The sequence below is a fragment of the Mustela putorius genome, unplaced genomic scaffold (assembly GCF_011764305.1).
Source record: "Mustela putorius furo isolate JIRA1106 unplaced genomic scaffold, ASM1176430v1.1 tig00003859_pilon_pilon_pilon, whole genome shotgun sequence".
NCBI classification, from domain to species: Eukaryota; Metazoa; Chordata; class Mammalia; order Carnivora; family Mustelidae; genus Mustela; species Mustela putorius.
Genome location: NW_025422011.1, coordinates 2,685,953 through 2,698,985, shown reverse-complemented (window position 1 = coordinate 2,698,985; position 13,033 = coordinate 2,685,953). Strand labels below are relative to the sequence as shown.

The 13,033-nt window shown below is 56.9% G+C and overlaps 1 protein-coding gene across 1 annotated transcript in view; it reads left to right on the top strand.

Moving 5' to 3' along the window:
- Positions 1–13,033, top strand: part of CD82 (CD82 molecule) — a 49,723-nt gene that overhangs the window by 30,762 nt on the left and 5,928 nt on the right. The window contains exons 3-5 of the mRNA XM_004763192.3: positions 463–535; positions 4,776–4,900; positions 5,039–5,113. Of these exons, the coding sequence (XP_004763249.2) occupies positions 463–535; positions 4,776–4,900; positions 5,039–5,113 (273 nt within the window). The remainder of the gene's footprint in view (positions 1–462; positions 536–4,775; positions 4,901–5,038; positions 5,114–13,033) is intronic.

Below are 13,033 nucleotides of genomic sequence, written 5' to 3'. Positions count from 1 at the left end.
CAGGTGGCCTGCTGGGAGACACTGGGGAAGAATGTAGGGTCATCAGCAGCTGCTGTTGTCTTTAAGGCGGCCCGACTAGGGTAGGGTAGGGTGAGTGAGGTCCTCGCTTGGGGATGACGAACAGCATTGCAATGTTCCTATCAGGGCTTAGCTCCTGGAGTGGAGGGGGTGAGCACAGGACAGGGCCAGGAGGTAAAGTCGTGGGGTACCCCTGGGAGGAGGCTGTACCCCTCAAAGCTAATAAGTTTGGTCTGACCATGTATGGGGGTGGGGTAGGGGAGATGGGAGGCACGAGGGACTCCCCCACACACGGCTTTGTTGTCTGGATGGCTGGGACTTGGGGTGTGGGGCCTGAGGATGGAGGTGGTGCACCCCCCCCAACCCCAGGTCCTCCTGGCCTGGTGCAGGGGCAGCTGGGCAGGGGTCCCCACAGGCTCCAACTGACTGCACCTTTTCTTCCAGATCCTGGGCGCGGTGATCCTGGGTTTCGGGGTATGGATCCTGGCCGACAAGAGCAGTTTCATCTCTGTGCTACGTAAGGGTCCTTCCCCGTGATCCCCCTGCCAAGCTGGCCCCGGAGCAGTGAGCCAGGGTGGCCCTCAGGGCTGCCTGCAAGAACTTGAACCTGAAAGGTCGCTTTTCTAGCCATCCTTGGGGCCTCGCCCAGGTCCTGTGCTGACCACTCTACCCCGGGGCCCCCCTCTGCAGGGGTTTTTGGGAGGAATTTTCTCTCCCTCCCCACACAAAGCTGCTGTTGTCCGGAGAACACTAGGGGTTGAGGGAGGCTTGCTGTCCCAGCCCGGACCCCTGCCCTCAGGCCTGACCGTGAGAAGGCCTCTTAGAGTCTCTCCCTCCATTTGCCAGCTCAATGAGATGTGGGCCACACTCCATCCCCGGTCAGTTTAGAGAAATGTAGGAAAGGCTGGGAAACACAAATTGTCAGGAGTCCAAGCTGTGTCTGCTCCGTGCCTGGCACCAGCTAGGTTCTTTGGGCTTCTGGACTGAGGAAGAAGACGCCAGACATAGCACCCACGGTCTGGGCTCATTATGGGGCCGGCAAGGGGCCAAGCATTTTGCCCATAAAAATTGCCTTGATCCCTCGACCTTCCTGTGAGGTAGGAACTGTTCCTGTCCTGCCTGACAAATGAAGAGATGGGGCTCAGAGAAGTGATGTCCCTGGCTCATGTTCCCAGAGCTTCCAGTGATAGGTATGAGACTTAAACCCCCAGACCTTTGGTCCTCAATGCTGCCTGTGGTAAGGGGAACCGCAGCGTGGAAGCCCCTTCTCTCACTCTTGAAGAAGGAGGAGAGCAGCCCAGGGCACTCCTGCACAGATGGTAAGAGCCCTGCCCGATCTACCCCCAGCCTCCTCCAGGAAGCCGGCCAGGCTTGCTGCACTGACCTCATGGATGCCCTGAGGTGGACGGGAGGCACAGCTGAGGGCCCCAAGGAGCACAGTGATGCCACTGCCCTCAGTGAGTGCGTCCTTGGCTCAGTTCCCTCCCAGCTGCCGCTGAGGCAGCAGGTTTGGACTCAGGCCCATGACAGCTGCTTGATTTGAATAAAGCGGAACCAGGCTGGGATGGGTGATGGAGAGGCCACACCTGTCACTGTGGCCCCAAGGGGCTAGGCCTCCCCTCGGACCTGAAAGGAAGCAAGGATGAGCCACCCTCCAGCCACATCCGATGCAGCCTGGGGCTCTTGGCCCTGCCTCCTGCTGGGGGTTGGGGGGCTGCAGACTGTTCCCCTGTTCTGGGGTGAGGCTCTGCATTTCCAACCCTAGTGGGATGCCCGTGCTCCCCACACCTTCCCAGCCTGGGATGCACTCTCCTCTGCCCTGATTAGGCCCGGGCTCCCCACTTCCTGTCCTGGGCCACACCCAGCAGGCACAGTGCCAGGGGGCAAAGTCTGGATTCCCAGCTCAGCCTTTGCTTATCTGTCCCCTGCACCTTGCCCCAGGCTCCAGGAAAACCTCTTAACTGCTCCTCCGGCCTCCTCCCTATTCAGTTGGAAGACTCTCCAGCTGCCAGAAGGCAGAGGTCCCCTAGATACACTGGTAGATGCACCCAGAATGTTTTCACAAATACAAGAGTCCCGGGCCCACCCCAGGGGATCAGACTCCATTGGTGTGCGGGCGGGGACCTGGAGCACTGTGGTTTTTACAAAGCTCCCCGGGTGATTTCCCCAAGCAGCCAGGGTTCTGAAACACTGATCCAGCAGAGAGAGAAGACTTGCTAAGAATCACACAGGGCTGGGACCCAGGGCTCTGACTTACTACAGACGTTCCAGGCCCACATGACACAGCTCTCCCCTCAACCTAACTGGTGAGGACTCCCTAACTGGGAGTCCATGGGGTGAAGTGTGTCTGTCTCCATTTCACAGTGGAGGAAATGGAAGCACAGGAAGGGAAGTTAACTTGTCCCAGGAGACTCAGCCAGGAGTGGGAGCTGGGATATGAACAGGGCCATGGCTCCTGAGCCCCACATACCCCAATATACTGCAGGGTTTTCACACTCGCTACACAGTCCTGCCTTAATCAGACCTTGCTCTGTGGTCAGGAGCACAGACTCTGGAGCCAGGCTGCTGCGGTTCAAATCTTGGCTCTGCTACCTCCTAGCTGAGTGATCGTGGGCAAGTTACTTCACCTCTCTGGGCCTCTTCGTCTGGAAAATGGGGATAATCATCAAATCTATGTTATAAGGTGGTTGTGAGAAATGAAAAGTGTTTAGAACAGCTCCTAGTAACCAGTCAACCCTATGGAAGTGATGGAGTTGGTAAGAACATCTTGAAGAAGTAGGATTTAGTTCCATTTCACAGAGAAAGAAACAGAAGCCAAAGGATGGCCTGCCCAGGCTCAGACCCTGTTCACAGGAGAGCTGGAATGGGAACCCCTTTCTTGTTGCTTCCGGTCCCTTTCATGTGGAGCCACTTCTGCTACTCTGGCACCTGCCAGGCCCGGCAAGACCCAGACGTTTCTGCCGTGCACAGTGGAGGGCCTCCCCAGAATGTCCACTTGGCCCCTTCCTAAGTCAGGGTGCTCAGATCGGGGCCAGCCTGAGATCCTGGGTGCGGTCAGGGACTGCTGTCCGCTGGGTGTTCTGAGAAGCTGAGACACTGCAGCTGGGCTGGCCTCCTGGGGAAGAAGCTGAGTTGGGGAGGTCTCAGCCCTGGGTCTTGCCTGCTGGGCATCTGGGTGGCCTCTTAGCCTGGCTGGGCATCAGGGCCCTTAGGGACAAATCAGGATATAAATCGACCCTCATGGGTCTGGCGTGGACATGAAGCGATTTGGAAATGAAGGGATGATCCGGATAAAGAGCCGTGTTCTGGCAGGCACACAGTGGATTCCAGACTCTGCCAAATTTCTTTTCTCTGGGAGTCATCCCTGGGAGGAACCCAAACCAAGGAAGCTTAGAAAAAGTGGATTGGATGGCCTCCTCCTGACTATGCCAATTGCTGAGAGCAGGGCGCCGAGGACCTAGAATGAAAATGGGAGCTCAGTGCCAGGAGCCCCCCCCACGCTCACCCCAGCAGGGGCACTGCTTCCCCACTCCCCTCCCTACCCCACCTGCCTGGGGGGATCCTGTGTGGAGCTGGGGGGTAGGCAGCCCTACCCTGCACCCTGAGAACAGGGTGGGCTAGCCAACTCCTCCCGAGCTCCAGAACATTTCTGTCTGTGACCAGGAAGTGGGGCTGAATCCGGCCCTCCTGTCCATCCACACTTGAGCTTTGTAATGATTGCTTAAGGGTGCTCAGGGGTCCTCGGTGGCTGGGGTGGGGGTCTCAGCTTCTCTCAGGCCCCCCCACGGAGCTGGCCCATGTCCTCCCTGATGACAGCCACTTGTGCCAGCTCTGGCCATGCCTTGCCTGGCACATTAAAATTGCAGGTTCCGGGTGGCCTCCCAAGAAAGTCTGTCCAGTTGTACGGACCCAGGAATCTACTTCCCTAACGGGTTCCCCCTGATCCAGTAATGCATTCCAGGCTGCGCGCCAGCCTTCTGGAAACATCCTGCCCTCCGCCTCCCGGAGAGTGCAGGGGCTTTTGTCGGGGGAGTCTGCCACTCCCTGCCAGGGGGAGGCCCATCTGCCCTAGCTCTTCTGCATCTGACAGCCTCTGGGTACAGGGCATCTGGAGGTGGGCGTGAGTTGCGCCCTGTTCTGGCGGGCGATGCGCTGGGCTTCTTGGGAACTGCTGGTCAAGTGCTCTGACGGAACCCAGACCTTTGCCCACAGGGGCGCCCCCAGAGAGGGTATCTTGTCATCAGGCACCTCTCTATGTCTCAGGCATATCACAGGTCAGACTTCCACGGGCCCACTCTGTCTTGCCTTCTTTAAGTATATCCTAGCTCCTTCCTCCTTGCTGTGCCCACCCCCCACCCCTCCTTCCCCTCCCCCACCCACCTGCAATGCCTTCCCCTCTCAGAGCTTCACTAGGCTGCTTCTAGGCTCTCCTCTGCTCAGACCAGCCTTTCCCAGCCACCCAGCCCACTCCCCGCCCCATGGTTGTCTACTGGAGCTAGCCTCCGTGTCCCTGTGGCTCTCCCCACAACTGGGGGATCTGTGCTGTGTATTGTCCCTACATCCCGCCCCACTGGGTGGCAGCTCCTGGCCATGGGGACCTCAGTATTCTGACTCCTGTCTACCCAGCAGCTAGCACAGCGCCTGGTGGGGGCCGAGCCCAAGGGAAGCAGTGCTCGATCTTCGGCCTTCCCCTGATGGCGTGCTTAATGAGGGTGAGACAGCTGGGCCTGACTTAATGTCCTTCTCTCCATCCCCAGAGACCTCCTCCAGCTCGCTCAAGGTAGGGGCCTGCATCTTCATCGGTGTGGGGGCCGTCACCATGTTCATGGGCTTCCTGGGTTGCATTGGTGCCATCAAGGAGGTCCGCTGCCTGCTGGGGCTGGTGAGTACTGCCGGCCAGCTGAGGGGCACCTGCGTGTACCCTGGTTCCAACTGCGGGAGCGCCTGCAGGGGTGAGCAGGGCGGGTGCACCCCAGGGGACTGGGCATGCAGCTGACTCCTTGCTCCTCTGTGTCCCCAGTACTTTGCCTTCCTCCTCCTGATCCTTATCGTCCAGGTGGCTGCAGGAGCCCTCTTCTATTTCAACATGGGCAAGGTAAGCACTCTCCTGGCCCCTGGCTGGGCTGGGCCTGGAGGGGGATTGGTCCCAGGGAGTAGGGGAGAGACCAGGGGCCCCTCAGCTGTCTCAGACAAACCCAGAAGGTCTGGTCCCTGTGATCTCCTAGTGAGATGGGAGGGGTACAGCATTCTGGGCAGGGTCGCCGTGGGCCTGAACGCAGCTCTACCCCAGCACCTTGTAGCTGGGGGACGGTAGGCAAGCTGCTTGCCTCTTGGGGCCTGTCTCCCCTTCTGCAAATGGAGGGCAATAATAATTTAGCTTCTGGTTCTGATGAGGATTCAGGGGGATTATCATAGTAAAAACATAGCACAGTGCTCGGCATGGTCAACGCCCAAAAGATGTTGTTCATCTTGTTTTTATTCAAGCACCTCAGCAAGTACTAAATCCATGCCACTCATCCATAGATGGGGCACAGGGAGGACACTGTCAATAAAGAAAATCAGTTTTGCGTCACAGGGAAGGCACTCAGCATAAAGGAATAGAAAGGCTATCAGGCTGACATTCACTATTGACTTAATCAGAAGTCAGGCTAGATCAGAGACAATGCTTCTGGCTGTCTGCTCAGCATCCTCACCATGCCACTCACTAGATCACTCCACTCACCTCATGGTCACAAGATGGCTGCCAGAGCACCATCTGTGCTGCTGTAGCCGGAACAGAGGGAAACGGGCAGTGCCAGACCTGGGCCATCCCTTTGATCAGAAAAGCAAGTCCTCCAACAGTCTTCTCCAGATTGGGTCACAAAGGTACCCTGCCTTTAAGGGGACTCTAGAGACACAGGCACAAGGGAGAAGGGAAGCCAGGAATAACTGTTGGGTGAGCCAGTTGATTGTGACTATCAAAGTTAGCACTTAAGGAGCACCTACTGTGTGCACACAGTATCTTCTGGAAGCTTTACACACATAGTCTTATCCTTCTGGCAGCTGGGCGCTGTGTTTCATTGACAGACAGGGGAGACAGGTGTTCAGAGAGATATCAAACAATACTGTCAGTAATACAGGGACTAGAACCCCCGCACCCCTGCGGTTGGTTCAGTGCACACCATGTATTACTGTACGATGCTGGCCACTTTGCTTTCATTCTTTCACATACTACCCCGTGATTCCCCATCCGACAGGTGAGGGGCTAGGGTACCCAGTCAGCCAGTGGCTGGGCCACGGGAGGGCCCAGAGCTCACCCCAGATCCACTGCACATGGCCTATGCCCTGGATGCCCCTGGGGGCCACCGCTTTCCTCCAGCGATACAGTTCTTACCTAGCGATCAGGGAGGCGGAGCTGGTGGCTCATGGGCTCCTAATTTTACCACTCGAAGGTCCGGTTGCTTCAGATCACTTCTTAGAAGGGAGGCAAGAAAACATTACACCAACATCAACAACTAACACTTCGTGAAGCCTAGAACAAGGCTGCCACCCCCTGTGGCGGGCAGACTGTGCTCACTGAGCTTTTCCTCCCTGGGGTCCTGTGTGGTCATGGGCATGTCACCCTCATTTTCAGATGTGGAAGCAGAACGCAGAAATGAGCCCCCTTGATCAAAGGTCACATGGCGAGTAAGCAGCAGGGCCAGGCTTTGAACCCAGGCGGCTCCTGGTTCATACTGGTGTGATTTTCATAGCAGTGGCTCCTACCTGAGTCTGTTTTCCTTCTTTATAATCCACTCCTAGCCTCCCAGAAGTAGAGTTGAGTTCCAACACAGGCACCGGGTAACTAAAGTCAAAACGAGAGGGACTGGAATGCACAGTGGGAGAGGAGAAGCAGTGGCCCTTTCCCAGAAGTAGAGTTGAGTTCCAACACAGGCACTGGGTAACTAAAGTCAAAATGAGAGGGACTGAATGCACAGTGGGAGAGGAGAAGCAGTGGCCCTGACACCAGGACACTAGACACAGTAGCTGAGGGCTAACTTGAATACTGAGCTTCCTGGAAGCCAAGGCAAAAGGGGAAATAGTGGTTTCAGCAGATGAAAGGGAGCTCGCTTGGCTACCAGACAGGGAGGCAGCATTTAAAGGAGGGCAACTCTTTTCTCAGTGAAAGGATTGTAAAATCTGGTCTTTATTTCTGCCCTGTGCCACCTGGGGATTCTCTGGGACCCAGTTGGTGGTAGGTCATAATCAGGGTGGATAAGAACTGGGCCCTGGTAAGCTGGGTTCCATGACTCAGAAGGCGGTCGGCTCTGTAAGGGTCTCGGGCAGTCTGCCTTCTCACTGTCTGATTTCCCCATCTCATAGTAATAACGACGACCCCCATCTCGGGCCCCTGTTGAATGCCAACCACATGCCAGGAGCGGAGCAAGTAACCTGATACACACTTCGGTTTTACAAACATTTTCCAGTTTTAAGAAACTGAGGCAGAGAGCAGCAAAATGACTTGGCCACAGCCACACACAGCTCAGATGCTTCAGAATGGAGAATTCCATCCCCATCCCTCTGACCCAACCAAGGCCCATGCCTGCCTTTCCAGCACCCTGCCTCCCTGTGGGCTGGTATGATCTCCGCTTGGCTGACAGCCAGCAGCTCCGCCTCAGTGGCGTCCCACGGCCCCAGAGCAAGGCTTGTTTGGAGAATCAGGACTCCTGACTCCAGTCCAAACTGTCCGCCCTACCCCGTGATTCCCTCTCCTGCCTCCCGCTCCTCCTCCCCACCAGGCTCCATACCCCATGCCCCCAGGTTCCAGCCCTCCTCACCTTGGCCCACCTCTCCTGAAAGGCAGAGGGACATTTCCTGGATCTGCTGGGGATGTTCTGGCAGTGCTCGCTCACTCAAGTTAGAATGAATGATTTATTTTTTCTTTCCCAGCACATTGTAAATCCCGGTGGAAGACTAAACATGTCCTTGATGATGTTTATTCCTGCCGATGAGGTCCAGCTGGGGAGGTGGGTCTTGTTGAGCCTAGAGGAAGAGAACTTCTAGAGGCAACGGGCTGTCCTTTCTCTCACTCTGCAGGCCTCCTGGGCAGGTGGAAGGGGTCGAGCCACTGGGGTCCCCTCTGCCCCTGCCCGAAGTGGTCTCTGGGGATGCCATTTGTCCCTCCTGCCCTGAGTTCCCAGCAGCCACGGTTCCCCGGGCAGCAACAGGGTAGGCTGGGGGCCTGGGGCAAGGCACATGGCCTCTCGAGCCCGGGCTTCTGCATCTCTGAATTGAAGGGAAAAGCGGCTGGGCCCCCACTCCCACCCAGAGTTGAAGGGAGCACAGACTGCAACACTTGTATAAGATAGGGAGGGGGCCAAGGCCTCAACTCTAGGACTCAACTGCCCGTGTTGGAATCACTGCTCTGAGGCCCTCAGCAAGTTACTCAACCTCTCTGTGCTCCACGCATGTCACTGGTCAGACAGCGGTAACAATACAGGTCCGTTCCCCTTAGCCGCAGTTCTGAAATCCGAGAACCACTCTGAAAAGCAAAAATGCCCTTTGCAGCTCGTTCAGTGGCAGAATCAAACCCAAAGAGAAGCCAGGCTATTCGTGGCCTCTGTGTACCCCATTCAGGGGGCCCTTGGGAATTATGAATGGGAAAGAATGCGGGGTGTGACCCAGACCCCAATCCCTTTCTAAAATTGGAACACTGCTCAGTGCCAGAGCACCCGGGGCCCCAAGGCCCATCTCCCCAAGGCCATCTCCTAGCTCTTTGCTGCGGATTTGAGAGCCCCACCAATGGGAAGGGCCTGAGTAGCGCCTGGCCCGGAGCAGACACCTCCTGGACTCCTTGGGAGGGCTCACTGGTTCCCATCATTAACTTCATTAATGCTTAGTAAGGGCTCAGGAAACGGCAGCTGTTCCTCTTGTCTTTGGTGTTAGTCTTAGCGAGAGCCGTGGGCCAGGATTTGAGAGTGGGGATTCCTTTAGCTCTTTGCTCATCTGATCACGTATATCCAGCCCCAGTTTGGTGGGCCTGGCCCAAGTCTGGGCTTCTAGGGCCCTGTGTTCTCGGCTGGGATCTGCCTCTGGCTGCCCCAGGGGCTTGGACAACTTGCCCAGCCTCTTGGAGTGCCAGCTGACATCTCGGGGGCCTTTCCCAGCTTTGACGCTCTGGGATTCTGGCTTGTCCTCTCCAGGAAGAGGAGAGTGGGAGAGGGTCTCGAGGAAGAAAGGGAGTACTCTCTGCTGGGACATGCCGGGCACTGGCCTTGGCACACTCAGGCAGGCCCTGCTGCTCCCCTGCCCAATGGCCCACAAGGGTGAGGCCGCTGAGGCTTCAGTGGATAATGTCAGGGGGCTGCGCAGAAGAGCAGGGCGCTGAGGGCTTGAAGGGGAAGGAGCTCGAGTTGGGCTGGGTGGGTGCTGGGGATTGGGGTTGGGGGCAGTGGCCCAGCCACACTGCTGTGCCCTTCCTCACCCTGGGGGAGGCTGGTCAGGAACACGGTGATGCCCTCCCCGCTCTTACCCTTTCCTACCGGAGAAGTTCAGAGGAGCCAGTGTGCGTGTGTCGCAGCGCCCTGACCTATAGGTGGTAAGGGGTTCCCCAAGGACAGTGCTGTTCTGTGAGATGCCTGCTCCCTATGACGGAAACTTCCTGATGCTCTGGCCCAGGTTGCTACCAGCCTTGGGGGTGGACAGCTGGAGCTAGGACAGAGACATGTGACCTTTGTCTTCCCTTTGGGAAGGGGAGGAAGGCCTGCAGGCATTCCTTCTGGAAGGGGATCATGGAGAGCAGTGGGATGGAGAGTCTTTTTTTTTTTTTTTTTTTTTTTTTTTTTTTAGTATTTTATTTATTTGACAAGAGTGAGAGAGGATAAGCAGGGGGAGTGGCAGAGGGTGAGGAAGAAGCAGGCTTCTGGCTGAGCAGGGAGCCTGATGTGGGTCTCTATCCCAGGACCTCCGGATCATGACCTGATTCGAAGGCAGATGCTTAACCGACTGAACCACCCAGGTGCCTTGGGTTGAAAATTCTTAAGGCGCTGGGTGCTGGGTGCCCGTGTGGCTCCTTGGCTCCGTGGCAGTGGAAGGTGGAGCCTGACTCAGACCCCGCCCTCAAGGAGTTAACTGGAGCCTGGGGAGTTCTGGGTTGCTGGTTATGTACTTTGCTGCCTGCTTTCAGGAAAGACTCGGGTGCGGTGACTAGGAGTAAACACACCACCCCCTCTGCATCCACCACTACCAACAAGGGCCCTCATTTCTTATTGGGATCCCAGGCTGAAGCCTCAGACCCACTGTGTCTGCATTCTGGCAAAGCACCTGGCAACATGTCCTATGGGATCCCCAGGAGAAGACAGGAAGATGTGGGTCCATTTCATTGCTTGGGGCGGTGGGGGGCACCTCGTTCTCGAGGGCAATTTGATGCCTAGAATAAAGAGCATGGAGAGAGGTCAGCACACCATCCCAAGGAGTGGGTGGAGGAGCCGGAGAGGAGAGGGGGTGGAGGGAGACCCAGTCTGGTCTTGAATATCCAAATGGTTTCTCCTGGGAGAGAGTGATCTGATTTGTTTCAGCTGGTCCCCTCTGGAACTTAAAATGAATTGCTTACATCAAGAGCCTCCCCACCCCCGCAATGTGCCATTCTGTGGGGTCCTGAGTTCTCCATACGGGGAGAATTTAAGCAGAGCCCAAGAAGGTATGGGAAGGGCTCTTACTGAGGTCTCTTCTAATCCTGCCTCTGTGCGAAACAGCAGGCTGCAACAAGGTGGAGTGCAAGCACAGCCGGTGGTAGTGGGGAGCTGCCCCAGAGGGGACGGTGGGGTGGGGGTGGGGAGGGTGGGGGTGTGTGGGGGGTGTGGAAACAGTGGGGGTCGGCTGCAGTTCAGATCGCAGGCTTCTGGAGCCTCCCCATTAGGGTTAAGTCCCGTCTCTGCTGCTCGCTAGCTGTGTGATCTTGCCAAGTCGTGCCTCTGGATCTGTGCTCTGTGCTGGGAAATGGGGAGGAGGGACCGGGCAGCTTTCCAGGACTGGCCTCGGAGGCGTGTGACCTGAGTGGTTACACAGGGCCCTCCGCTTCAAAGGGTCCATGCTTGGTTTATACTCTGCTGCTGCTGCGTTGAAATTTATAATCCTTTTTAAGCAAGGGACCCTGCATTTTCATTTTGCTCTGAGCTGTAATGAATGCTGCTGGTCCTTGGGAAGGACTGTTTTTTGTTTGTTTGTTTGTTTTTTAATCCTGGGCACAACTCTTCATTGCATAGATAGTAATGAGATAGGCCAGAGCTGGCTGGAGGCTCTGTGGGATCCAGATTTCTGAAGGCTGCCCCTGGGACTCTGTCCTTCTCAGTCCCTTGATCTGGCTCTGGTTCTTCTCTGTCAGCTGCCTTCTTGGGCAGGCAGTCCCCGTAGGCCCTCGTGTTGCCCGATGAGCAGAAAGAGAAGGTCACATTGGGTGACAAATCCCATCCTTGAAGCACTCCCTGTGCCCAGGGTGGGGGAGGTCGCGGATGGCAGCCTGGGACTTGCCCATAGCAATGAGAGGGGCAGGGCTTCCGGGCTCATGAAGGGATTGGGGGGGTTACCCCTAAGGAAAGGAAGTGCTGTTTCTAGAAGGGAGAATTGGGTGCAGCGCAGGGAGAAACCCCAGAAGCGTCCCCTACAGGGACGAAGGAAGAGAGTGGGCATCTTCCCCCTTCCCCTTCCCGCTTGCTCTTGTCTTAGGCATGACCTGGTTGCCAGGGTGACTGCCCCTGAGCTCCCGACTCGGCCTTCTGGGCATGGGGATCCCAAGGCATCTGCTGAGAGCTGAACCAGCCCCTGCGGTGGCCGTTGTCCCTATGGCCTTGCTGGGTCTCTCAGCTCCCTTCTGGGCTGCAGGATGAGGTGGTGTTTCCATGGAAACCCCCCAGCCTCAGTGGAAACCACTGGGCTTCCATCACTTTTCTCATGTCAGGGGACCTGAAATAGGGAAGTATGGGCTGGGGTATAAATAAAGACAAGGTGGGGGGCGGGGAGGGCAGGTAAGACCGCTGTGGGAGAAGCAGCTGTCCATGCAAATGCCCCGGAGACAGCCCCCTTCTTTCCGGATCATTCCCCCCCCCCCCAAAAGAGGCGGAGCAGAGAGGGTCAGGGCAGAAAGACCCAAGCCTGCAGGAGCCCCAGCTGTAGGACCGGGAGCTAGCTAGCTGCTTAGCTTCTCCAGGCCGTTCCTTCACACGCTCTGACCTCCTTCAAGCTGTGCCCAAGTGGTTTCAGTGCTGATAGAGCTTCACAGGTCAAAACTTGGGTTCCAGGGCCAAATCCCAGCTCTTCACATGTTGGCCGTGTGACCCATGTTGCTGTGTAATCACGCTCTCTGAGCCTCATTTCCTGCATCTCTATTAATGCACAAAAAAGTACTTAGCATGGCTGGTTTCTGAGAGGTATTTGATAAAACTTAGCCGCCGTGATTCGTTGCTGGTAGGAAGGCTTTGTACCTTGTAAAGCTCAGTGTGAGTGAAGGGAAGAGAACCACGCTGGGGATTCTGTCAAGAGGGAGGGGCAGAGAGAGCAGGCCTGGGGAGCGGGGCTGGTTTCCCAGGGCCGTGAAGGGAGGGGGCAAGGAGCCAGGGCTGCTGGTCTCTCCAGAGGGTTGTGGGTTTTCTGAGCTGCCCGCGGAGAGCTGAGGCAGCCCACTCACCGCGTTGTGAGCTGGGCTCTGAAAACCCCTGCCAGGAAGTGTCTGTCCTATATCCTGATTCCCCTTTCTCCGGAACCCAGGGATAGGTTTGTGGCGGTCCCCTCGGTACCCTGGCCTCTCACCCTGGGCTTCTGTGGTGACAGCAGGTGGCTGTGACTCGCTTATTTGTGCTGGTGTGCCAGGGAGGCCCCTGGACAAGGTCCATGGGAGAGGCCAGGCGGGGCCAGGCTTGGTCTGGCTCTCAGGGTGGAGGGCAGCGGAGGGGGGCGGCGGGGCCTTGTTCCTACCTGGGGCTCGGGGCCCTGTTCTCAGTTCTCAAGGTTGGTTTCGGGTTTGCCTCCCTTTGCACGGCTGACTTGTTCCTGAAAAGCTGCC